This window comes from Stylophora pistillata, chromosome 2 (genome assembly GCF_964205215.1).
Source record: "Stylophora pistillata chromosome 2, jaStyPist1.2, whole genome shotgun sequence".
Taxonomy (NCBI): domain Eukaryota; kingdom Metazoa; phylum Cnidaria; class Anthozoa; order Scleractinia; family Pocilloporidae; genus Stylophora; species Stylophora pistillata.
This window is the reverse complement of record NC_142520.1, coordinates 48,386,926-48,411,302: the sequence shown is the minus strand read 5'-3', so window position 1 is coordinate 48,411,302 and position 24,377 is coordinate 48,386,926. Positions and strand designations below refer to the sequence as shown.

The window sequence follows — 24,377 nt, the reverse complement described above, 5'->3', positions numbered from 1 at the left end:
CTTATTTTGAAACAAAGAACTGTGCCACGCTTCGAAGATCAAAGAACAACAACAGGGACCGTTCCAAGACGAAAAAAATATCAATTATTTTTCTCGATAAAAGTGTGAAACTCCTTGTTTCCTGTTATTTAACAAGCAGGCTTTATTTGTCTACTGTACTTCCTGACTCAGTTAATATCACCCCAAAAAATAACACCTACCAAACATCGGCCCTTGAAGGTTTGTGCTGTTATAAGTGTACCGGCCTGTTCTTTGAGTTTGACGTAAATCCCTCGTTTCTGCATTTCCGGCACGACGAGCGATCGGTTAATCCGCTGTTTATTGGCATCTTTTTTAGTCGGGTTTAATTTGCTCTGTTTTGAGTTACATATTTTAATAAATAGCCTTGAAGCTAGTATGACCAACAATCCACCGAGGAAGATTGCACCGCTTGTTGCGATAAAATACCACCATTTTCTATCTTTTTTGGCAACCAAACAGTCCATGTTGCAATTTACGGATAGTTCTGCTGAGGTACACGTTTTAGCCATGGCGATCCAGCGCAGGAATATTCCATTTAATTCTCTGACGAGCCATTAATGTTTGCAGCTGCGTTCTTCGCATAACTACAAGAATCAGACTGATGGTGTCGAGTATCAGTTCAACAAAATACGATAACTATGTAGAGAGAATTTCAACTAAGAAACCAATTAAATAAGAATTTTCAACCAACAAATTGCGAATGAAGCGCAGAGAAGACTTTTTTGGATCATTCCAGATAATTTTTATTTCTTTCTCTTACTGCTATATGAGTAAAATAACTTACAAAACATTTTCAAGGGAATACAAGATCCTGTTTAGAACGGAAGCTTATTGATCTAAAAATCAATTCTCCTGGAGTAAACTCCTGATGTGTAAACCAATTACAAATGCTTAGCAACTGTGTTGTTGCAAGATGAATATTTACCCACTTTGTAAACATTCGCTGCAGGAATTAGTTTTGTCTTCAAATTGAAAAATTCAAATAAATGCTCGATTCATTTGTGGTGAATAATAAAGGACAATAATCGATAATTTCACCTTCTATAGTTCCTGTATTTTTTTTATTGGAATTCAAGAAAAACATATAAAATATGTTCAGAAACATTTACGAAGTGGAGTTTTTGTTATTATACGGACAAGGTCACAAAGTGCTTAAAGTGTAATAAAAAAAAATACAAATGACAGACCTGAAGGAAAATATGAAGGCCAAAGCTTTGTTTCTTTGCAGAGATCTCAAAGCTGACGGGTATTAAATAAATCTGCCTTCCGATTGAAGCTCATCAAAAATTTAAATCACCATGCGAAAATAATATTGACTGGAACCTGAAAATTGCCCTCGAAAATATAAATTTACTAGATCTTCATAGAAATTTTTGGACTAATTCAGAAAATCCAGGCTGAATGCACCAAAGTGTCATATTGTCGAAGTCAACGGGTTGCCGCGAGCCCTCTGAGGCGTCAAGGCAGGGGAATTGAGAAGAGTATTGTTACACAATCGCATCAGCTAAGACTGTACTTACTTATTGTAAAATAAAAACAATCTGAAATAAAGAGTCAACAGCTTTAATTGTGATTCGTGTTAAACAAATTTAATGGTTGTAATAGTTCCAGCTGCTGCCTGGAGAATGAAAAGCTGTTCCAGCCCCCGTTTCAACACTCAATTCTACCGGGCGCATCACACGAAAAGAGACGCCGGAAGAAAATCATCCTGAGGAAATGGATAAACTTTGACCTCTGCAAACAGTTTGTCTGTACTTCTTGTCAAAAGACGCTTCACCTGTTCTCTAGCGAGCGTCCTCAGAATAGATCGAGGTCGTCATAGCCTTGTGAGTGAAAACGAGAGTGCCCTGATAACGGCAGTTGTCAGTTATTTCCCTGACAACCAACAACTGAAGTCGGTCGATCTCCAGCTCCTTCACTTGTCTTTACCGACAGAGAACTCGGAAGAGACTAAAGTCATCGCGTGATCGAGAATCTTCTAAGTACTGTAAACATCCTAAAGAGCAGCTGGGCTTCAATACGGACGAGGGGGGAGGGGAGGTGTTGGGGGCTGGCGCGAGGCAGGGGAGAAAGGGAGTTCAGTGTTCGCCATTTCCTAAGGACCATTCTGCAATATTACATTTCGCCTTTGTTTCGTTAGTTAATCTGTTTGTTTTTTTTTTTCTCTTAATTTTTTTTCGATGAATATCTAACAAAGAATACATTTCTTTGGTTAGAAATTGATAATAAACATGACAGAAAATAATACAGGCTTTAAAGTACACTTTGAATGGGGACACTATTCCAAATGAGTAACAACATACATTATTTAACAATTATTCGCCGAAGGCGAGGTGAATATCGTCGAATAATCCCCGAGATGAAGTCGAGGGGATTATTCAACAATATTCACCGAACCTAAGGCGGATAATTGTTTTAGTATAATTTCAAACCTGAGCAACAGAGGAATTTCTAAAATCATAACATTTTAGTAAAATTTGTTAATATTTTAGTTTAACATTTTATATAAACCGCGCGGAGCGTTTTATATAGCATCACATAGGGAACCGCTCGACCAATCAGATTGTTAGAAACTCTTTGCTCAGCTCCGAAATTATACGAAATCTCCATATTTCCCTGCCTCCTCCTCAAGACCTCTCTCCCCCTCTCCCATAATGGCATACACCATTTTCATTCTTTTGGCTGTATGCTCTAAGCTCTCTCTGCCCTGCCGAGTGTAAACTTTGTTGTATAATAGAGGTCATCAAGGATTTGAAATCAGAGGTACGATTTCACACCAAATTTTCAAAATAATAAGTTCAGTTTTACCACTTTCTTACATCCACTTTGAAATTGCAAATTAAATCACTCAACTGCATGTACTGAATTTAGTTGCTTAGTTTTAGAGACAAAATTCACCACACAACTGCTTTCGTCTTGCATTTTCCTGCAACTTGATTTGTTGAACAAGCCTTTGTCTTAAAAGTGGTTTCATTTTAGCATTGCTTTCTCACTTAGCTTGGAGAAATAAATGGCAAGACTTGTGAATAGATTAGAATTGAAAGTATAACCCATGATTTCTAAACAGTAGTAACAAAAAATTAATTTAAGAGTAGCCTGTCTTCCATGAAAGATTGACTTAACCCTTTACCACCCTGACACTAGTATGCATATTCTCCTTACATTTCCAAGGTGTTGACAAGGAGAATTTGTTTAACAATCAAGTTTCTCAAGTTGGTGATCATTTCCTTAATTCTTGGGACTCATGTGATTCAGGGCTGATATGCTAAGGAGATTAGATGTTACTCACTCACAGGGGAAAAGGGTAAAGCATATACAAAAGGAAGAGTGTAGGCTGGCCAGCTTCAAGAACCTAACCCTTAAAACAGTAGGCACATGCTAAAAGGGATTATCTTGTCCCCTTGCATTTACTAGCTTTATTTTCAGTATTATTTGTAGTTTTGGGGTCTATATTTGGGGGAACCGCAGTGGCACTGTTGTGAGAGCACCCATCTCCCACCACCATGGCCTGGGTTTGATTCCCAGACCTGGCATCACACATGGTTCATTCTCATCCTTGCTCCAAGGGTTTTTCTCTGGATCCTCCAGTTTTCCTCCTTTTGCAAAAAGCAACATTCCAAATTCCAATTCAATCTGAAAACAGTCGAATGTCCATTGCTAAATTATTTTATTGTTATATGAAAATCTCAAATTAAAATTAACTCCAGATCAACACAAATAATCTTATAATTTTGAATTCTTTTCACAAGCAAACTAGCCAGTAAAAATGTAAGCTGCTGATGCTATTAAAGAACAGCAAGTGTAGCTCACTCCTGAAGGAATTAAAGTTCTATACAAAGAGACTAACTGAAGAGGGAACACTTGCTAGGGCAACAAGACTTCATTAGGTCAAAAACCTCAAATAAAATAGTCTCAATTAGTAAGAATTGCAAACATGAAAACCTGACATCCAGAATGAGTGGAAAGTCTGGGTTCTGCTCACCAGTTACTAGCAGTTAAGCAATTTTCTACTGAATATCAAAAAAGCCCCACAACTGAAGGTGGTTTCAAGTGTCATACCATAAGATGGGATGTGCTATCAAAACACAAGAATTACAGTTCAACATCTACATTTGTTGATAAAGTTCAGTAAAGTGAAATCGAAGAATCAAAATCCAAGAAATTCAACTTTATTCATGTAAAAAGACTGGAGTATTTGTAGAAAGAGGCTGGTAATACAACTCATACTGACAAATCTCATACTTAGTATAAGAACCAGCTTCAACAACATTTTAAGTCACACAGAAAAAAAAATACAAATCAAACAAAAAAACTACAGGTTGAACTTGAAGCGTGCAACTGGTTAAAAAGTGAAGAGTGATTTATTCAAAATCACGATTACACAATTGTACATTGAGCATATAAATACAAAGAAAGCGTAACATCCTTTAATGATCAACAGCTGAGCTGTAGACAGAGCTTTACTTTTCAATGAAGTGTATAGGCAATGTTATGGTCCCAATGAAACTGTACAGAGAATATGTAGTAAAAAGAGACTGAAAAATTAAACTTATGTTGGTTTGTTAGCACCCTTCTTGCCAATTAAACTCTTGTGGATGTGAGGAATTACACCTGCAGAGAAAAAGAAACAATCTTTAATACTGATTTATGATGAAGCAAAAAAAAAAGTTGAAAGCATAGCATACACTGTCATTTCCTGATCTGCAAGACTGAGAATAAAAGTTTGCAAAAAGTTACTTTTCTATACCTTACACTATTCATACATGGTAACCCACTTTCAACTTCTCCCAGAAATACAGTTCTTATCGTAGACAAACAGCCTGCTATGAACACTTTTCACTTTTAAGCGAGATCCTTTAGTTCATTTTTGGGCAGCCCTTTTTCTTAACATCCAATGCAAATTGTGGTTGTAATGTCTCAAGGAGATTTGTGCACATTCACTTGCAGTATGAAACGCAGAAAATGAAAGTGCAAGGGAAGATATCAAGTTGCTAACCCAACCAGCAAATTGATGAATTCGATTTGTTTACTTTTGTATACGTAGTAACAATGCTTTGGTAAATGAAGGGAAAGCAACTAGGCGATGTTTGCTAACTAAAACATGTGGTTACTGTCCATAGAGGTAATTTATACACAGCATGATTAAAACAACTCAGGTTACCTCCACCGGCGATGGTCGCTTTGATTAGAGAGTCGAGTTCTTCGTCTCCGCGAATGGCAAGTTGAAGATGACGAGGAGTGATACGTTTCACTTTTAAATCCTTAGAGGCATTTCCAGCCAACTCTAGCACCTAATAAACGATTGGCAGAATCAGAACCAAGTAAAACTTGATTTGATATAAAATCGGAGATTCTTTTCAAAATATTGCTTTGTCATGCAAAAAAAAATCACGAAGGCAGCAAATGCAAAATTAACAAAGAAATTTTCTTCTTTTGCCCAAAATTTAATCATTGGTTTGAACAGTTCGAAGCATTTGCTACTTTGTAGCACTTGAAAGCGAAAAGAAGCGTGGAACTACGCTTGAAATCTTTTGATCGAGCTATATTTTCATTCATTGTATAATTCAAATATGGCGGGAACTGTCGTTACTAGCGTAACAACAAATTCATTCGACTGCTTTCCTCATTCAAACCTTCAGACTCTGTCGCAAAGCACTAAAATTGGATTGAAATTGGCCGGACTACATCGAGGAGTGTGGTAAAAGAAGAAGAAATCGAGCAGTTTTAGAATGGGGAGGAATGTGCCTTACAACCAATATTCACAAACACACAACCGCCCAAATGAAACGCTGCCTTAAGTTTCCGAGAACTGGAAGGGCTGTTGACCCTCAAGTGGGCGAATACTTTTTCTTAACAGTAGAGCTAATGTGTTAACTCACCTCAGCCGTTAAATACTCCAGAATAGCGGCGCTATAAACAGCGGCTGTCGCTCCAACACGTCCATGACTGGTCGTTCGGTTCTTCAAATGTCTGTGAATACGACCCACTGGGAACTGTGCAAAACGAAGAGTGTGAGGTACGCGCATTGAGAACACACGTGAGGTTCCAGTGAAAAACTTGCAGCATTCTCCCTCTTTAAAACGACAACTTACCTGAAGTCCGGCCCTTGCTGAACGAGAAACTGCCTTAGCCTTTGCCTTGGAATCTTTACCTGCTTTTCCTCCAGCCTAAAAGCCAAATAGAAATAGATTTGCACCGAAAAATATGACTCGCAAGCGACAGTATCAGTATAAATCTACTTTCTAATAAAACTTCATGAAATAATGCACATTTTGGCACAAAAATTGGACAGAAAGTTATTCGCCAAACGCGGATGGAAACGGATTCAATCCGTCCACGACTTACCATCTCGAAACTTCAAAATTATGTGACGCGCTCACAAACGACTACTGCAGAGCGCCAAAAATTTGCCACTCAATTTGAAAGTACATAAGCCAATCAGAGACCAGCTTTGGAAAAACAACCAATCACGAACTGCTATTTTCGCGCTTGGATCCAAGTTCTAAATAAGGAAAAGGGTTCAATAAGAATCTGACGAAACAATAAATTATGTTAATTTTCACAGCTTTTGATAAGTTTGAAGTAGTGATTAAAACATGCGCGAGCGGTAAGTTTTTTACCGTTGTTTTATGATCTTCACGCCGAAAAGGTCCGAGTCATCAGGGATTCAGCAGCTATTAAACAAGGACTCAAGATATAAAATATTTTACTCAAAAGCAATGATAATAATAATAAAAGTAATAATAATGCCAGAGAATTAACGGTTCGGGCCTTCAGGAGAAAAATAAACTGCCCGGAAAAAAATTTTTTTATGGCCCAATGCGAAGCGAACAGCCTAGACTAATAATTCATGCCTTAGCCAGTGGGGGCCTCAAGCCTTTTTTTTTTTTCCTAAGAGAAAAGAAGTGCAATATATCAAGAGAGTCTGCTGCTGGAAAATTCCAGAATTTTTATACTCGAAAAAAAAGTTTGGGGAGATTTTCACTGCCAATTTCTCAGTTAAGCAGCGCAAGAAAACCAAGAGAAATTACAGAGCCCAGGTTTGCATTTTTTTTCTTTTCTGCAGTACAGTACTTTCACTGTGCTATTATGTAAAACCGGTTCCCTAGGAAACTCTTGCAATTCATTAATTTCTTTCATTGGGAAAGTGGACCTGATTTCAAGGCCCTCCCGATGAACACTAGTCGGCTTATATCAAATTCCAAATAAATTAGAGCCATGAAAACATTTTAAAAAGGAATATTTGCGCGGGCAGCTTTCAGCAATCATCATTGGTTCCCATTGACAACTTCCCACATTCCACTTCCTTTTAATATCAGATGAGATACACGGTCGTGACAGTATTGAATTGTCTTAGTAACGCAGCGGTCATTTGAGCGAGAATCGGCCTATCGAAAATTGGAGATGGCTTGTTGTGCGGCTTGTTGTGGAGGAAAACGACGAGTACTCTCACTGGAACTCGAAGAAACCAAACAAAGCCAAGAAGAAATAATCGAAGACCAGCATTCTTCTTGCTGTCTGACGCAAGTAAAGTGTTCCCTCAAGGTCGTCATAACTATTGCTGTTTCTATTGTGGTTATTATTGTTGCGGCCGTGCTAACTGCAGTTATCCTTTCGAGCAACGACAATAATTGTGACAACTGCAAAAACGAAAGTAAGTACTTACTTTGTTTGGTACATGATAAATTCAATGTAGTAGATATCCGAATTCAACGCCGAGCCGACCCGCATACATGATTGCACAGTCCTTCTTGTATTCGTCTGCCAGCAGCGATTGAAAGTTGAAATGCTGCGATCTTTCTATATGGTTAATAAAACTGTGACTTTCGCTTTCAGTTTTTACACAAAGGGCTCATACAAACAATCTGTGTAGCCGATTGTTATCCTGTATGTACCACATTTACCGTTTACCTCACCTATAGCGATATATTGCTGACTATGTATATAAATCAATGATAAATAAACGTTGAATTACCTTACCTGTGGTGTATAGTCGTCCTTTTGGCTCAAAAGTGATTTTTTGAGCGATTTTGAATAATTTGAGTTCGTCGTTGACTGTCACTTACAATATAGAAAGACAAGGTTGGAAACCTTGCTTTGAACGAGTTCCAGCGCCCGAGCAATTCTTCCCCCCGGAAATCGTATCGCTCCGCTTTCAAACTTTGCAGCATTAAGGTCAAAAGATTCACGATTTTCCTCGTACCTTATCGAAAATTCCTCCAAACGGGCCGGAGCTAGCCCTCGAAGAAAATCAAAATCCCACAGTATTAGAGCGTGTGGGATGCGTAGCAAGATTGTCACGTGGCTGGCACATGAAAATCTTGCTACGCATCCCGGACGCTCTAATACTGTGCAGGATTTTTATTTTCTTCGAGGGCTAGCTCCGGTCCGTTTCGATGAATTTTTGATCAGAAGGTACGAGGAGAATTGTGAATCTTTTTACCTTAATTCTGATACTCGACAATATCGCTATAGGTGAGGCAAACGGTAATTCAGGTACATTCACTATAACAGAGCAACAATCGGCTACACAAACAGATTGTATGGGCCACCTATGGTTTTTAAAGTCAAAGTACTTCATTTGCCTTATTTATTTGATTTATAACTGAGAACGAGAGAACTGGGCAAGATGACAAAAAAAAAAACAGAACATTCGAACGTCGACTGTGGGCAAGCAGAATATCTAGCTTGAGTACAAGCGTGTACTAATCGAACAGTTGGTCAGTAGAATCCATGAAATATGGAGAACGTTAGAATCGATTGCGGACGTGGAACTATGCATGCGTTGAGCTCGGCCAGATTAAAGGTTCATGAGCCGAGCTCTTTAGAGTGATCATTGAATTGAAGATGCAAGAGAGACGGTCAAAATGAGCACTGTCAACGAGTAGTAGAAATTTGTCAATGAGGAAGTTATAAACTGGATTTTCTTTTGTTTGCATTAGATACTGACACACCTTTCTGACTGCATGACTGAATGTTAGTAGGTCCTGTTCAGACTCAGGCCTGCTAACTCGGATTTGTTTATCACAATAATTTGGATATATCAACAAATATTTTCTAAATAAACTGCTTACTTACTTGGATATATCAACAAAGTGGAAATGGTAAATTGGCCACCGTAACGATTACAAAAGCTGACGGTTTCGAGCGTTAGCCCTTCAAGCGTTAGCCCTTTCGAGCGTTAGCCCACTCGCTCCGACGAAGGGCTAACGCTCGAAGCGTCAGCTTTTGTAATCGTTACGGTGGCCAATTTACCATTTCAACTTTGTTGATATATCCAAATTATTTCGTTACTCCCACCGACGCAGTCCCAAACAGTTTCTTTCGAAACTATCAGCCTTTATTCATTTGTTTATCATAGGCCAGGAGTAACATCACGGTATTTACTCCAAACTTAATTGTTTCAGTAAAGATTACAAGTCGGCCTTCAGTTCCACTTGGTAAACTGATCCATCTTGATATGCAATCTGTCAAAGCTTAAAACTAATACGCGGGCAAAAATAAACAAAGACACTTTCGTCATTGTAATTGGAATGTTGGAATCGGAAAAATATTTTGAGAGTCTGTGAACCCTTTGATAATAGGGTTTTTAATTTATGGCTTTTCGGTGTTGCTCATAAATTAAAGTGAATCTCTAATCCTACTACCTGCTCAGTCAAACATATTTCGATAAGTTCGAAGCCTGAGAATGATGAAGACTGAAATTGTACTGCCTAAATAGTTGCGTTGTCATTAAGCGTCTAGTTTAAGAGCATTGGTTTCTTGTCACTGAAATGAACAATTGCACTGATGAATAATTCGAGCTTTTCGATTTTTGTAAGGTAGACAGAACAAACTAACATTCGTGAGTACCTAGTGTGCCACCAAACTTACAGTTTAAATTATTACAATTATTTTTATTATAATTTTAAACAAAGGACAGAGAGAAAAAGAAAAGATGATCCGAATATATTCTCTCTAGTTCTAGCTGGTGTGACCGGAAGTTGAAGGTGATCACAGATAAACGAAGAAAAATAATCCCTCGATCATCTCACAGAGGCTGCTGGTAAAGTAGTTAGAAAAGAAGAGAAAATTAAACATGTAACATGTTTACACGATTTCATTTCTCTGCAGAAACTACGATCGCCAAAAGTAGTGCAGTGCTATCTCACTTCTCTGCAGAAGCTACGATCGCCAAAAGTAGTGCAGCGCTATCTCACTTCTCTTCTGCAGAAGCTAAGACCGCCAAAAGTAGTGCTCCGCTATCTCACTTCTCTGCAGAAGCTTCCATCGTCAAAAGTAGTCCTTCGGCAACGAAATCCTTTCAGGTCACTTCTTATACCCCTTCACAATTACACAAGACGACGACGCCATCGTCATCGTTTTCGAGCACCGACCTCGCTAGTGCCACCACAATGTTTAGTGGAACAACGCCTCTGTTCTCGAATACCATGTCACCGATTGCATCGCCCACTAACTCGTCGCTTAGTTCATCTTAGTCCAGGGACCAGGACCCCCAAAAATGACATTTTGGTAGAATTCAGGGGAGATAATGCATGCCATGGCGGATCCAGACCTTGAGCAAAGGAATGGGGGTGATTTTGTGTGTATGTGTTCACCTACCGGCTTTTCTTCACTCTGCATTATATCTTTACTCAAAATAAGCCATGATAAGGGGGAGGAGGTGAGCACCCCGTGCCCCTCCCTTGATCCGCCATTGCATGTATTTTTGAAAACTGCAATTACTCTAGTTGAATATTATGTAGGATAGCAGTGCCTAATGAGTAACTGAACAGGTATTTTCACGTGATCAAGTCACTTCTTTATACATAGAGAACCAAGATAGAAGATAGAACTAAGTGCATGCTTCTTCAGAAGACCCATAATTAAGTTCTACTCGCGCTAGGCTCTTCCCGACACATCCCAGCTCCTGGGAGGGAAACCAGGGCAATATTTTCTAGCTACCAGCCTAAGTAGGAGGGTTGCAAGTCTGATGCGTTTTCAAGTCGGCCAATTTACTCACGCTTTCTGGCAAACTTGAGTCTAATGATGAAATAAGGAGCAGCTCATGGAGCTAGGTAAAATGGTCCAATACAGCATGTTAAATGAACGATAGGATACAAAAGTATCGAAATAAATAATTAATCAGTTAGAAATTTGCCTTCGACACACATTATTTTCCGGAGGGAGGTCGTCGGCAGAAATCAAAGAGTGCCTGTTGGCCCAAGACGAAGTGAAAATGGGAAGGGTTAAAGAGGATGATCCCTCCCTACTAAACAAGGACTCAAGACATAAAATATTTTATCCAAAAAAATGAGAAAAGAATAGCTGTAAAAGCAATAATAGTAATGATAACAAAAGTAATAATAATGCCAGTGAATTAGGGGTTCGGGCCCTAAGAGGAAAAATAGACTGCGCGAAAAAAAAAATTATGGCACCATGCGAAGCGAACACAGTAGACTAATAATTCATGCCTTAGGCGGTCTAGACCTTCAAGCTTTTCTTTTTCCCATGAGAAAAGAAGTGCATTATATCAAAGATTCTGCTGTTGGAAAACTCCAGAATTTCTACATTCGGAAACCTTTTGAGAGTTTGGGGAGATTTTCACGGTCAAATTCTCAGTTCAGCAGCGCAAGAGAACTTGGAGAAATTACAGAGCTAAGGAGGAAGATCAAGCGAGGAAAAAATAAGGAATCGCCCTCATTTCTGAGTTCCTTTTTACTCGCCACCCGCCAAGGCTTCATACTATCATGTTGTGCTCTTTTTAATCAGAGCTGTTACTGTGCACTGCGCATGCTTACAAGTTCTTATCACAAAAACATACCGCCGTTGCTAAATAAAAAATGATAATAACAAAAATAACTGATTATGATATATACGATATTTTCCGAGTTTTTTCACGTTAGATCTTGACAGATTTTAACTTTGGCCACCTTTGGTTTTTATCAACGTTTGCGAATGATTCTCAGCATAATGAATAATTGGCAAACTCTGGTTGGAGAAAAATGCAACATGCATATAACTTGCATTATTGACTTTTTCGTCTGGTTTCGAAAAACTGAAATAATTGAATTAAGTGTAAGGGACCAATTAATGATGATCAAAAGACCATTTTTAAGTTTACAAGTTTAAAGAACCTCAAATCATAAATGAATTAGTGAACACTGACAAAGAAGTGCAGTGGCTACGTTGTTCTTAAAGCAAGTACTCCATAATAAACTTTTCGGTTGATCATATTGTGAGAAAATTCAATCATGAACTGGCTCCAGACCCCACGGTCGAAATTCTCACTTCCAGTGCAGAAACTACGAATCATTCATTCAATAACATCCGATCCGTTTAGAGTGTCAGTTTCGCAGACCACCAGTCCAATTCCTCTTTCTTTTTTGTTTTTTTTGTTTTGTTTCATCGATTTGCTGTTCTGTTGTTGTTTCCTTTTTTGCTTGTTTTCTTGCTGTTGTTTTCATTTTATGAAGAACTTTCTATCGAACTTGAGCAAGTGACCAATCGAGGTATAAGCAGGGCCTTTCCGGCTTCGTCCCCAATCGGGATATCGAAAGCAGATTTCAAAGCAAGTCGATGAAGCGCCTCCTGTTAATCTCATAGCATCTATGCGTAAAATCTCCAGGGAGCCACAATCATACTATCCTTGAAGGGGTTGTTAAGGATTATTTTCTGTTCTTTCGGTTTATAAAAGAATTATTAAAAAAGAATTAAATAGAATAAAAAGAGCGAACCGGAAGTTAGTTTTGCCGGAAGTTATGTTACTAATTATGTTGTTGATTGACAGTTAAAGAATTGAAAGACCTGGATTGACGGGAGGCGCTATTATGGTATATAAATATAGAGGCAAGACCGATACGACGTAGATAAGTAGATTTTATAACGGAGCACTATATTTCATTTTCGTTATTTTGGGCCGATCAGCTCATCGCTGATCCAACGTACAAGAGTAGGAGTATCGTCCACGGTTGCCTGCTAAACATTTCACAGCTATTATGGTGGCTGAACACAATTTTCGCGCGCGCTTTTGCTGATGCAATTCAGCGCGCGCACAAGGATTGGAAAAAACAAACATGCCGTCAACAGAGCGGTCATTTCATTTACTCAACACGTACTAGCACTATCTGTGCTATCTTTTCCCTATAGTTGGCGCAGTGTATAGAGGGATTTAATCTTTTATTACAAAGATATGTTAGAAAAGTTAACGGTGCAAAGAACCTAGCAATTCTCAGCTTTTTCGTCGTTACCGAAAGAAACCAGTTAAATGCAGCGCATGCGTAGTAGGTCACAAAATTGCCATTGAATGGAAAATTACTTTCTCGGAAATATGCCTATTTCTTGAGAACCACTCGTTAAAATTTTACGAAATTTAGCACAAAAATACTTCAGGAAATATGTAACTGGAGTATTGAAGAAAAATGACTTTAAAAAAAAGGAAATTCTAGAAAATCGAGTGAACCTTCAACAAGGGATAATCAAAGATCTCTCTGTTAAATTGTTAGCAAAATGGTGTTAACTTGTAAGTATCGTTACATGCTCGCTGCATGCAAATTATAAAAAAAATCTAATGACTAGATTTTCTACGAAGAAACGAAACCGATTTTAATTGTCTATTTATATCTATTCATGTCGCCATGGCAACGGCATATACGTCAGCTTAACTATTGAAAAAAACAAAGTTCGGTTGTTAACTTGCTTGCTGCCAATTTTGACGACCGAGAGATCAAGGGTTTTAGAGAAAGTGGTGAAAGAAAAAAAGGTATCAAAAACTGTGTTCAGCCACCTTAATTTAAACGCCATAAATTAAAAGGAGAAAAAATCAAGTGTGGTTTTTCTTCGTTGTTTTCTTTGCGGGATTTTTTGGGAGTTTGGATGGGGAGAATTTGGAAACCTAAGGAGAAACAGGGATTAATTGAGTGGTCCAAAGTGGGATGTAAACTTCAATAGAGGGTCTCAGTGGGGTTAACTGTTAGTCATAAATAGGCCAAAAAAATTTGCCGTTAAGCGGAAAAGTTGACAAATTTTAACCTTAAGTCGTGAAAAGATTTAACTTTTGAAACAACTTCTGGTAACAACTATGAAGAGATATTAACCGTTAGCTACAAATTGGCCAAAACGTAAACCGTTAGGCGTAATTAAAAGCCATCAACCCATCGAGACCCTCTTATATTTAATAGTAATGCCAAACAAAAGGTTTAGAATTTCAGTTTATTGAGGTACAGTACTTCCCAGTACTTATTTTGGGGAAAAATAAAAGCGAAGGAAGAAAAGCAAGTAGCCATACGTACACCAAAAAAATGGTCTCCCCCCCTCCCCCCTGTCCCCCCCCCCCCACTTCCCTTGGCCCAAGGTCTGCCACTGCTTTCAGTGTCCTACTTTGCAAACCAGCTCCCTAGGAAACTAGAAAACTCCAGCAATTCATTAATTCCTTTCATTGCGAATGTGGACCTGATTTCAAGGCGCTCCTGATTAACGCTAGTCAACTTGTACCAAATGCCAAATAAATTAGAGCAATGAAAACATTTCTGCAAGGAATATTTGCGTAGGAAGCTTTCAGTGATCATCATTGGTTCCCATTGGTAACTTCCTGCATTCCACTTCCTTTCCATTATAAAATATCAGGTGAGTTACACAGTCGTGATTGCATTGATATGCGTTAGCAAAGCAGCGGTCGCTTAAGTTGAAATCCCATTTAAGAAAACTCGAAATGGCTTCTAACGAACAACGAAGGATCCCACTGGAAATCGAAGACACCAATTGCAAACAACGCCAAGAGGAAATAGTTGACGAGCAGGATCCTTCTAACGATCCGGTGCAAGTAAAGTCTCCCTCAAGACCCAGACCAAAGGTCGTCATAATTGGTGCTGTTATTATAGTGATAGTTATAGTTACTGTCGCAGCAGTGCTTATCGGAACTTTCGTTTCGAGCAACGACAAAAATAGCAACAATGGCAAAAACAAAAGTAAGAATTTACTTTATTTGTTTCATGATAAATTTATAGTGGATGTCCGAATTCGTAAGTAGTAGCCGAAGTAGTAGATGTTCGAAGTCCTTGTTGTATTCGTCTAGCAACAGCATTTCGAAAAATGTTGCGATTGAAAGTTGTAATGCTGCGATCTTTCCGTGTGTATGATAAAACTGTGACTTTCGCGATTTAATTTTCAAAGTCAAAGTACTCAATTTTCTTTACTGAACGTCGAATGTGGGTAAGCAGAATATCTAGCTTAACTACAGGCGTGTGCTAATCGAACTGTTGGTCATGGAACCATGAATATGGATGACGTTAGAATCGATTGCGGGCGTGGAACTGAATCATATTTATATAAGTGTTAAGCTCGGCCAGATTTGAGGTTCTAATTCATAAGTCCAGGCCTGAGGGCTGATCACTGAATTAACAATACAAAGCATAATGGCGCCGTGATAAACATGATGCAAGAAAGACGGTCAAAATGAACACTGTCAAAGAGAAGCAGTTGAAATTTGTCGATGAGGAAGTTATAAACTGGCTTTTCTTTTGTTTGCATTAGATACTGACACACCTTTCTCACTGCATGACAGAATGCTAGTAGGTCCTGTTACTCCAGGCCAGCTAACTCGGATTTGTTATATCATAGGAGTAACATTACTTTTAATTATTTACTCGCTCCAAACGTAACTATTTCAGTAAATATTATAGGTGAGCCTTCAATTCCACTCGGTAAATTATCCGTCTTGATATGCAATGTGTTAAAGCTTAAAACTAATATGCAGCCAAAAACAAACAAAGAAGCTTTCCTAAGTGTAATTGGAATATTGGAATCGGACAAATGTTTTGAGAGTCTGTGAACCCTCTGACAGTAGGTTTAAATATTTTGCGTCCATTTCAGCACGGATGTCTCTTTATGGTTTTTCGGTTTTGCTCATCAATTAAAGTGAATCTGCAATCCTAGTACCTGCTCAGTAAAGCATATTTCGATAAGTTCGAAGCCTGAGACTGATAAAGACTAAAAAAGTATGCTGCCTAAAAAGTTGTGGCGTCATTAGAGTCTAGTTTATCATTGGTTTCTCGTCAAATGAACAATTGTACTAATAATAATTCGAAATAATTTGGATATATCAACAAAGTTGAAATGGTAAATTGGCCACCGTAACGATTACAAAAGCTGATGTTTCGAGCGTTAGCCCTTTCGCTCCGACGAAGGGCTAACGCTCGAAACGTCAGCTTTTGTAATCGTTACGGTGGCCAATTTACCACTTCAACTTTGATCATATATCCAAATTATTTCGTTACTCGCACCGACGGAGCCCCAAACAGTTTCTTTCGAAACTATCAGCCTTTAATAATAATTCGGACTTTTCGATTTTCGCATGGTAGACAGAATAAACAAATATCCGTGAGTTCTTAGTTTGCCACAAAAGTTATGGTTTGAATTGATAAAATTATGTTTATTATAATTTTAAACAAAGGAAAGAGAGAAAAAGGAAACATGATCTTGATATATCCTCACTCGTTCTAGCTGGTGTGACCGGAAGTTGAAGGTGATCGCGCACCTAAACAAAAAAAATACCTTCGATCATTTTGCAGAGGTTGCGTGTAAAGAACTAAGAAAATAAGAGAAAATTAAGCATGTAACATGTATACACAATATTTCATTTTTCTGCAGAAGCAACGACCGTCAAAAGTAGTCCTTCGCTATCTCATTTCTCTGCAGAAGCTACCATCGTCAAAAGTAGTCCTTCGGCTACGAAATCCTTTGAGGTCACTCCTTATACCCCTTCAACCACGACATTTCTCAACGTGACATCTACCTTATAAAGTTCTATAAATAAAGTTTCTGGTGTTGTTATCGAGCACCAATGTCCTTAGTGCCAGCACAATGTTCAGAGGAACAACTCTTCTGCCCTCCAATACCAAGTCACCGATTGCATCGTCCGCTAACTCGTCTCTTAGCTCATCTTAGCCCATCTTAGGCCAGGACCCCAAGAATGACCTTTCGGTACAACTCGGGGGAAGCAATGCGACTATGTCAGTGGCGGATCCAGACCTTAAGCAAAGGAATGGAGGCGCTGGGGCGGATCCAGAGGTGGTTCAGATGGTTCGGTCAAACCCCCTAAATTATCCCTCAAAATGCTGGATATCATGTTTCCGAAGACCTAATTTTCAAAATCTCCCGGGGGAGCATATCTTCGGACAATTCTCCGAACCCCACTTGACTAAATCCTGGATTCGCCCGAGGGGTGTTTTAGTGTGTATGTTCGCCCACCGACTTTTCTCCACTCTGCGTATATATTTTTACCCAAAATAAGCCATATTAAGGGGGGGAACGGGTCCCCCGTGCCCCCACTTGGATCCGCCCTTGCATGTATTTTTGAAAACTGCAGTTACTCTTGTTGAATATTATCTAGTATAGTGATGCCTAATGAGTAACTGAACAGGTATTATCACGTGATCGAGTCACTCCTTTTTACAGAGAGATCTAAGATTGAAGGTGATAAATGCATGTTTCTTTAAAAGACTCATAAGCTCTACTCCTGCTAGGCTCTTTCCGACTCACCCCAGCTCTTGGGAGGGAAACCAGGGGACAATTTTCTAGCTACCCGCCTAAGTAGCACCCCTGAAGTCTGATTCGTTTTTAAGTCGGCCAATTTACTCACGATTTCCGGCAAAGTTGAGTCTAATAATGAAATAAGGGGCAGCTCATAGAGCTAGGTAGAATGGTCCAAAACAGAATGTTAAATGAACGATAGGATAAAAAAGTAACGAAATAAAAGATTGATCGGTTAGAACTTTGTCTTCGACACACATTATTTTCGGGAGGGAGGTCGTCGGCAGAAATCAAAGAGTGTGCCTGTTGGCCCAAGACGAAGTGAAAATGGGAAAGGAAAAAGACGGATGCTCCCCTCCCTCTGATATTCCTTCCCCCCGTCCCATTCTTTTACGGTTGCACTGGTACCCTACGACTCCACAACTGCGTATAAATAATGACAGATGACAGGGGATGGGTCAGGGTAAATATGGTGTAAGACATGTCAACATGCGAAGCGAATGGGCAAGGAGAAGAATTCATGCACTGGTATTCATATACATGAGATCCATAGGTAAAAGCAAAAAAATTCGCGAAGTTTAACTCGACGCAAAAGGACCAAGGGAGAGCGCAGATCTAGAACTAAACCAAGCAAAGCCTGACCCTCCCTCCAACCCCTTTTCGTGCACATCTCTTCATCTCGACTCCGATGTTTCAAACTGTTGCGTCAATATTTACTAAATCAGATCTGTTGCTGTGTACTGCTTACTAATTTTTAATGCAAAAAATCCCGCCATTGCAAAACAAAAAACTGATAAGATTGATATGAAAGATGTTAAGGTAAATAATAATGATAATAACAATGATGGAATCTAGACTCTAGAGAAGGCAAACGGAGTCAATGTGTCCCAACGTAGACCTGTGGACGAATGCTCGGCAAGTTTTCTGTGATTTCAGTGTGTGAAACATTTTCTTCTGAAGTAACCTTCGTCATTTTATGACACCTCTTCATTCCTAAGAAGGTCCCTATTTGTGTAAATTTATACGGCGTTATCTTTGAATACTTATCAAAAATGCCTTTATACGTCCATCTCGGCACTTTTATCATTGAATAAGTAAAGAAATGCACCCAACCCTCTTCCAGAAATTAGAAACTTACGCAGAACTTCTAGAATACTAATACGACCGAGTCCAGATTCGGTCCCTCTTAAATTCTTCGTTTAGCAGAATCGAAGTTGTCTAAAAAAAACTATACTACCGAAACAAGTAGACTGCTTTTCCGGAGACGTTCGTGACAGTTGCTGTTAGAGACAAAGACAATCGTTTTTGGTAACGTGACTAAGTTTATAACGCGTTATCTTTGAAAACTTATCAAAAATGCCCTTTATACGTCCATCTCGGTACTTTTATCATTGAATAAGTAAAGAAGTGCACCCAACCCCCTTCCAGAAATTGTAAACTTATGCAGAAGTGAACTGTTAATACGACCGAGTCCAGATTCGGTCCCTCTTAAATTCCTCATTTAGCAGAAGTTGTCATAAAAAAAAACTATACTACCGAAACAAGTAGACTGCTTTTCCGGAGACGTGCGTGACGGTTGCTGTTAGTGACAAAGACAATCGTTTTTGGTAACGTGACTAAGTTTATAACGCGTTATCTTTGAAAACTTATCAAAAATGCCTTTTCTACGTCCATCTCGGTACTTTTATCATTGAATAAGTAAAGAAGTGCACCCAACCCCCTTCCAGAAATTGTAAACTTATACAGAAGTTAACTGCTAATACGACCGAGTCCAGATTCGGTCCCTCTTAAATTCCTCGCTTAGCAGAAGTTGTCATAAAAAGAATTATACAACCGAAACAAGTAGACTGCTTTTCCGATGACGTGCGTGACAGTTGCTCTTAGTGACAAAGGCGATCGTTTTCGGTCACGTGACTAAAAAGTTGTTAGCACAAAAGGCATAAGCACGTAATAATATTCCGTCGCATTTCTTTGCCCGCGCTTTTGCTGTCTGTCGTCGTTTATCCGCTTTCGTTTAGGGATACAACATGATTCAGCTAAAAGTCTTGTATGTTATTTCTTTTCAACTAAAATCCAATCCATTATCACACATCTTAGGCTATCGTCTACGCTTTTACCACGGATATAAGACCTTCCTTGGAATGCGATCACGTGCGCTTACGTTTTAGGCATCAGGGATAGATCACGTGGGCTTAATTCAAATGTTTCTCCAGCGGCAACTGTTTCGCGCGTCTCCGAAAAAACAGTCTGTCTGTTTTTGGTAGTAAGAGTTACAATTTTTTTTTTCAAGATAATAAATCGATATCACTCTTGACCCCAGACCCCTCTCATGGAAGACCGGAAACACTCGATGTGGGGACTTCATTGCCAATCAGCATAATTTTTCAAGCACGTTTACATAAAGCAGATAAAAGGGTTCAATCAGATTATAAATAAGCCGTGAAACTAGTAATGGGAGTTTTCTAAGTCGATGAAGCGCCTCCAGCATCCTGTGACATCTCATAGCGTCTATACGAAGAATCTGCGGGGATGCGTTCTTAAGGGAGCCACAATCAAACTATACCTTTGGAAGGGTTACTTGAGTGGTCCAAAGTGGGGTAAACCAATAGCCGTAAAACGGCCGAAAAATTAGCCGTTAAGGGCAAAAAATGATAAATTTTAACCTTAAGTCGTAAAAAGATTTAACCTAGAAAAAAAATTTTCTGGTAACAATTATGGAAAGATATTAACCGTTAGCCGCTAATATTGGCCAAAATTTTAACGGGTTAGCTGTAAAAGCCATCACCCCATTGAGACCCTCTTAATAGTAATGCCAAACTAAAGGTTTAGATTTTTTCTTTATTGAAGTACAGTACTTTACTATGGGGATCTAAGGGAAGGACCCGAGGGCCCCACCCCCTACTTATTTTGGGAAAAAATAAAAGCGGAAGGAAGAAAACCAGTAGCCATGCATACAAAAAAAATTACCTTCCCCCTTTGGCCCAAGGTCTGGATCTTCCACTGCTTTCAGTGTCCTACTACCTACTATGTAACCAGCTCCCTGGGAAACTCCAGCAATCTACTAATTCCTTTCATTGGGAATGTAAACCTGATTTCAAGGCGCTCCTGATGAACGCTTGTCAACTTCTGCCAAATGCCAAATAAATTAGAGCAATGAACACATTCCAATAAGAAATGATTTGCGCGTGGAGCTTTCAGTGATCATCATTGGTATTCATTGGCAACTTCCTGCATTCCACTTGCTTTTTATATCAAATATCAGGTGAGTAACGCAGTCGTGATTGCATTGAGTTGCATTGAGTTGCATTGAGTTGCGTTGAGTTGCGCTAGCAACGGAGCGGTCACTAAGTTGAAGCGCCATTTAAGAAAATTCGAGATGGCTGCCAACGAACAACGAATGACCCCACTGGAAATCGAAGATACCAGTTGCAAACAACGCCAAGAAGAAATAGTTGACGAGCAGGATCCTTCTATCGGTCCGGTGCAAGTACAGTCTCCCTCAAGACTCCGACGAAAGGTCATCGTAATTTGTGCTGTTATTATAGTGGTTGTTATAGTTATTGTTGCAGCAGTGCTTATCGGAGTTCGCTTTACGAGAAAAGACGAACATAGCGACGATGGCAAAAACAAAAGTAAGTATTTACTTTACTTGTTTCATGATAAATTCAATAGTGGATGTTCGAAGTTCTTGTTGTATTCGTCTGAACAGCATTTCGAAAATTGTTGCGATTGAAAGTTGAAATGGTGCGATCTTCCGTGTGTATGATAACTGTGACTTTCGCATTTCATTTTCAAAGACAGAGTACTTCATTTTCTTTATTGATTGATTTATAGCTGGGAACGAGGGAACTGGGGAAGGAACAAAGAGCATTCGAACGTCGACCGTAGGTAAGCAGAATCATTCTAGCTAATCGAAGAGTTGGTCATGGAATCCATATGGGAATATGGATGACGTTAGAATCGATTGCGGGCGTGGAACTGAATCATATTTATATAAGTGTTGAGTTCGACCAGATTAGAGATTCTAATTCATAAGTCGAGGCCTGAGGGCTGATCACTGAATTAACAACACAAAGCATAATGGCGCCGTGATAAACATGATGCAAGAAAGACGGTCAAAATGAACACTGTCAACGAGAAGCAGTCAAAATTTGTCAATGAGGAAGTCTGTTATAAACTGGCTTTTCTTTTGTTTGCATTTGACACACTCTGACTCAGAGCACATAGTTAATCGAGGGGAAACGATTAAGAATGGACTGCATGAATGAATGATAGCACTGAAGTCCTGTTACTCCAGGCCAGCTAACTCGGATTTGTTATATTATAGGAGTAACATTACTTTTAATTATTTACTCACTCCAAACGTAACTATTTCAGTAAAGATTATGGGTGAGCCTTCACTTCTACTAGGTAAATAATCCGTCTTGACGTACAGTTTGTTGAAGCTTAAAACTAACATGCAGCTAAAATCAAACAAAGAAGCTTTCCTTAGTGTAATTGGAATGTTGGAATCGGACAAATGTTTTGAGAGTCTGTGAACCCCCTAGACAAGAGGTTTGAATATTTTGCGTCCACTTCCGCACAGATGTCTCATGACTTTTCGGTGTTGCTCATCGATTAAAGAGAATCTGTAATCCTAGTACCGGCTCAGTTAAACGTATTTCGATAAGTTCGAAGCCTGAGAATGACGAAGACTGAAATTGTACTGCCTAAAAAGTTGCGTGGTCATTAGCGTCCAGTCATTATGTACATTGGTTTCTCCTCAATTGGACAATATTTATTGCACTAATTTGAGCTTTTCGATTTTTGCAAGGTAGACAGAACAAACAAACATCCGTGAGTACCTAGTGTGCCACCAAACTTACCGTTTGAATTATTAAAATTATGTTTATGATTTTAAGCAAAGGAAAGAGAGAAAAAGGAAACATGATCCGGATATATTCTCTCTTGTTCTAGCTGGTGTGACCGGAAGTTGTAAGTGATCGCACATAAACGAAAAAAACACCTTCAATCATTTTGAAGAGAGGCTGCGGGTAAAGAAGTTAGAAAATAAGAGAAAATTAAACATGTAACATGTATACTTGATATTTCATTTCTCTGCAGAAGTTACGACCGTCGAGAGGACTCCTTCGCTATCTTACTTCTCTGCAGAAGCTACAGTAGTCAAAAGTAGGCCTACGGCTACGAAATCCTTTGAGGTCACTTCTTATAACCTTTCACATTTTCACAAGACGACGGCGCCAAATTTCAAGATGGCTTCTACCCCCCTGGCGTCGTTTGCGAGCTCCAACGTCTCTGGTGCCAGCACAATGCAGGTGTCCAATGGATTAACTCCTGCAGTGTCCCCGAATACCACGGCATCGACTGCATTGTCCGCTCTTTCGTCTTTCAGCTCAATCTAGTCTATGGGCCAGGATCCCCCAAAAAATGACCTTTCGGTACAACTCGGGGTAAACAATAATGCCACCATGCATTTCTGAAAACTACAGCTACTCTTGTTTGATAATGTGTATGATAGTAATGACTAATGAGTAGCTGAATAGGTATTATCACGTGACTTATCAAGTCACTCCTTTCTACAGAGAGACCTTAGATGGAAGATGGAACAAAGTTGTATGTTTCTTCATAAGTCCCATAAGTTCTACTCGGGCTAAGCTCTTCCCGACACACCCCAGCTCTCGGAAGGGAAACCAGGGGACAATTTTTTAGCTACCAGCCTAAGTAGGAGGGTTGCAAGTCCGATACGTTTTCAAGTCCGCCAATTTATTCACGCTTTCCGGTGAAGTTGAGTCTTATGATGAAATAAGGGGCAGTTCATAGAGCTAGGTAGAATAGTCAAATACAGCATGTTAAATGAACGATAGGGTAAAAAAAAGTATCGAGATAAATGATTGATCAGTTAGAAATTTCTCTTCTACACACAATTTCCCGAAGGGAGGTAATGGGCAGAAATCAAAGAGTGTGCTTGTTGGCCCAAGACAAAGCGAAAATGGGGAGAAAAAAAGAGGATGCTTCCCTCCCCCTGATATTGCTTCCCGACGACTCCACAACTGCGTATGAATAATGATAGAAGACAGGGGATGGGTCAGGGTAAATATACTGAAAGACAAGCCAGCATGCGAAGCGAATGGCTAAGAAGAAGAATTCATGCACTGCCATTCATATACATGAGATTCACTTGTAATAGGAAAAAATTCGTGAAGTTTAAATTCGATGCAAGAGGACCTGAGGAAAGCGCAGATCTAGAGCTAAACCAAGCAAAGCACCTCCCCCCCTTTTCATGCACATCTCTTTATCCCGACTCCGATGTTTCAAACTGTTGCGTCAATATTTACTAAATCAGATCTGTTGCTATGTACTGCTTACTAATTTTTAAGGCAAAAAAACCCCGCCATAGCCAAACAAAAAACTGATAAGATTGATATTACAGATGTAGAGGTATTTACTAAATGATTATGATAATAACAATGAAGGAGTCTAGACTCTTGAGAAGGCAAACCACTGGGGGCCCCTACAATCTGTTTTTGCCCGTTGTTTTATAGTGAATGTACCAGATTTACCGTTTGCCTCACCTAGAGTGATATATTGCTGACTATGTACATAAATCATTGATAAATAAACGTCGAATTACTTTACCTGCGGTGCATAGTCGTCCTTTTGCCTCAAAAATGTTTTTTTTTTAAGCGATTTTGAATAAGTTTGATTTCGCCGTTAATGTAATGCGCTAAAGAAAGACAAGGGTGGAAACCTTGTTTTGAAAGGGTTCAAGCGCCCGAGCGATTTTCCTCCCGAAAATCGAATCGCTCCGCTTTCAAACTTCGCAGCCTTACGGTCAAAACATGCACTAT

The 24,377-nt window shown here is 39.2% G+C and overlaps 5 protein-coding genes across 11 annotated transcripts in view; 3 read left to right on the top strand and 2 right to left on the bottom strand.

Annotated features, from left to right (window-relative positions):
* Positions 1 to 622, bottom strand: part of LOC111336401 (calcium-activated potassium channel subunit alpha-1) — a 28,693-nt gene extending 28,071 nt beyond the window's left edge. For 4 of the 7 annotated variants that reach the window (XM_088748049.1, XM_088748052.1, XM_088748051.1 and 1 more), the window contains exon 1: positions 201 to 621. In XM_088748049.1, coding sequence (XP_088604175.1) covers positions 201 to 530 — 330 coding nt within the window. In that variant the 5' untranslated portion in view covers positions 531 to 621. Of the gene's footprint in view, positions 1 to 200 lie in introns of all 7 variants that reach the window. The other 3 variants (XM_088748047.1, XM_088748050.1, XM_088748048.1) reach the window with 1 other exon arrangement.
* Positions 623 to 4,168: 3,546 nt separating this feature from the next.
* Positions 4,169 to 6,449, bottom strand: LOC111336400 (histone H2A.V). Its single transcript, XM_022942491.2, has 5 exons — positions 6,367 to 6,449; positions 6,114 to 6,188; positions 5,901 to 6,014; positions 5,183 to 5,312; positions 4,169 to 4,632 (listed from the first exon to the last, which is right to left on the bottom strand). Exons 1-5 carry the CDS (start codon positions 6,367 to 6,369, stop codon positions 4,571 to 4,573), a joined length of 384 nt encoding a protein of 127 aa, XP_022798226.1. The 5' UTR covers positions 6,370 to 6,449; the 3' UTR covers positions 4,169 to 4,570.
* A 228-nt stretch (positions 6,450 to 6,677) lies between these two features.
* On the top strand, positions 6,678 to 11,156 carry LOC148739995 (uncharacterized). Its single transcript, XM_088748056.1, has 2 exons — positions 6,678 to 7,675; positions 10,135 to 11,156. Exons 1-2 carry the CDS (start codon positions 7,426 to 7,428, stop codon positions 10,497 to 10,499), a joined length of 615 nt encoding a protein of 204 aa, XP_088604182.1. The 5' UTR covers positions 6,678 to 7,425; the 3' UTR covers positions 10,500 to 11,156.
* A 3,292-nt stretch (positions 11,157 to 14,448) lies between these two features.
* On the top strand, positions 14,449 to 18,424 carry LOC148739994 (uncharacterized). Its single transcript, XM_088750126.1, has 2 exons — positions 14,449 to 14,966; positions 16,648 to 18,424. Exons 1-2 carry the CDS (start codon positions 14,711 to 14,713, stop codon positions 16,797 to 16,799), a joined length of 408 nt encoding a protein of 135 aa, XP_088606252.1. The 5' UTR covers positions 14,449 to 14,710; the 3' UTR covers positions 16,800 to 18,424.
* A 2,403-nt stretch (positions 18,425 to 20,827) lies between these two features.
* Positions 20,828 to 24,164, top strand: LOC111319048 (uncharacterized). Its single transcript, XM_088750125.1, has 3 exons — positions 20,828 to 21,161; positions 21,364 to 21,417; positions 22,633 to 24,164. Exons 1-3 carry the CDS (start codon positions 20,906 to 20,908, stop codon positions 22,929 to 22,931), a joined length of 609 nt encoding a protein of 202 aa, XP_088606251.1. The 5' UTR covers positions 20,828 to 20,905; the 3' UTR covers positions 22,932 to 24,164.
* The last annotated feature ends 213 nt before the right edge of the window (positions 24,165 to 24,377 follow it).

Bases quoted from the DNA above. Each gene is read 5' to 3' on its own strand.
- LOC111336400 (XM_022942491.2), bottom strand. The intron at 6,015-6,113 runs GTAAGTTGTCGT...CGTTTTGCACAG, and splicing joins CAGCAAGGGCCGGACTTCAG to TTCCCAGTGGGTCGTATTCA. The intron at 4,633-5,182 runs GTAACCTGAGTT...TTTTCTCTGCAG, and splicing joins AGCGACCATCGCCGGTGGAG to GTGTAATTCCTCACATCCAC.
- LOC148739995 (XM_088748056.1), top strand. From the start codon at position 7,426: ATGGCTTGTTGTGCGGCTTGTTGTGGAGGAAAACGACGAGTACTCTCA. The intron at 7,676-10,134 runs GTAAGTACTTAC...ATTTCTCTGCAG, and splicing joins TGACAACTGCAAAAACGAAA to AAACTACGATCGCCAAAAGT.
- LOC148739994 (XM_088750126.1), top strand. From the start codon at position 14,711: ATGGCTTCTAACGAACAACGAAGGATCCCACTGGAAATCGAAGACACC. The intron at 14,967-16,647 runs GTAAGAATTTAC...ATTTTTCTGCAG, and splicing joins CAACAATGGCAAAAACAAAA to AAGCAACGACCGTCAAAAGT.
- LOC111319048 (XM_088750125.1), top strand. From the start codon at position 20,906: ATGGCTGCCAACGAACAACGAATGACCCCACTGGAAATCGAAGATACC. The intron at 21,162-21,363 runs GTAAGTATTTAC...ATTGATTTATAG, and splicing joins CGACGATGGCAAAAACAAAA to CTGGGAACGAGGGAACTGGG. The intron at 21,418-22,632 runs GTAAGCAGAATC...ATTTCTCTGCAG, and splicing joins CATTCGAACGTCGACCGTAG to AAGTTACGACCGTCGAGAGG.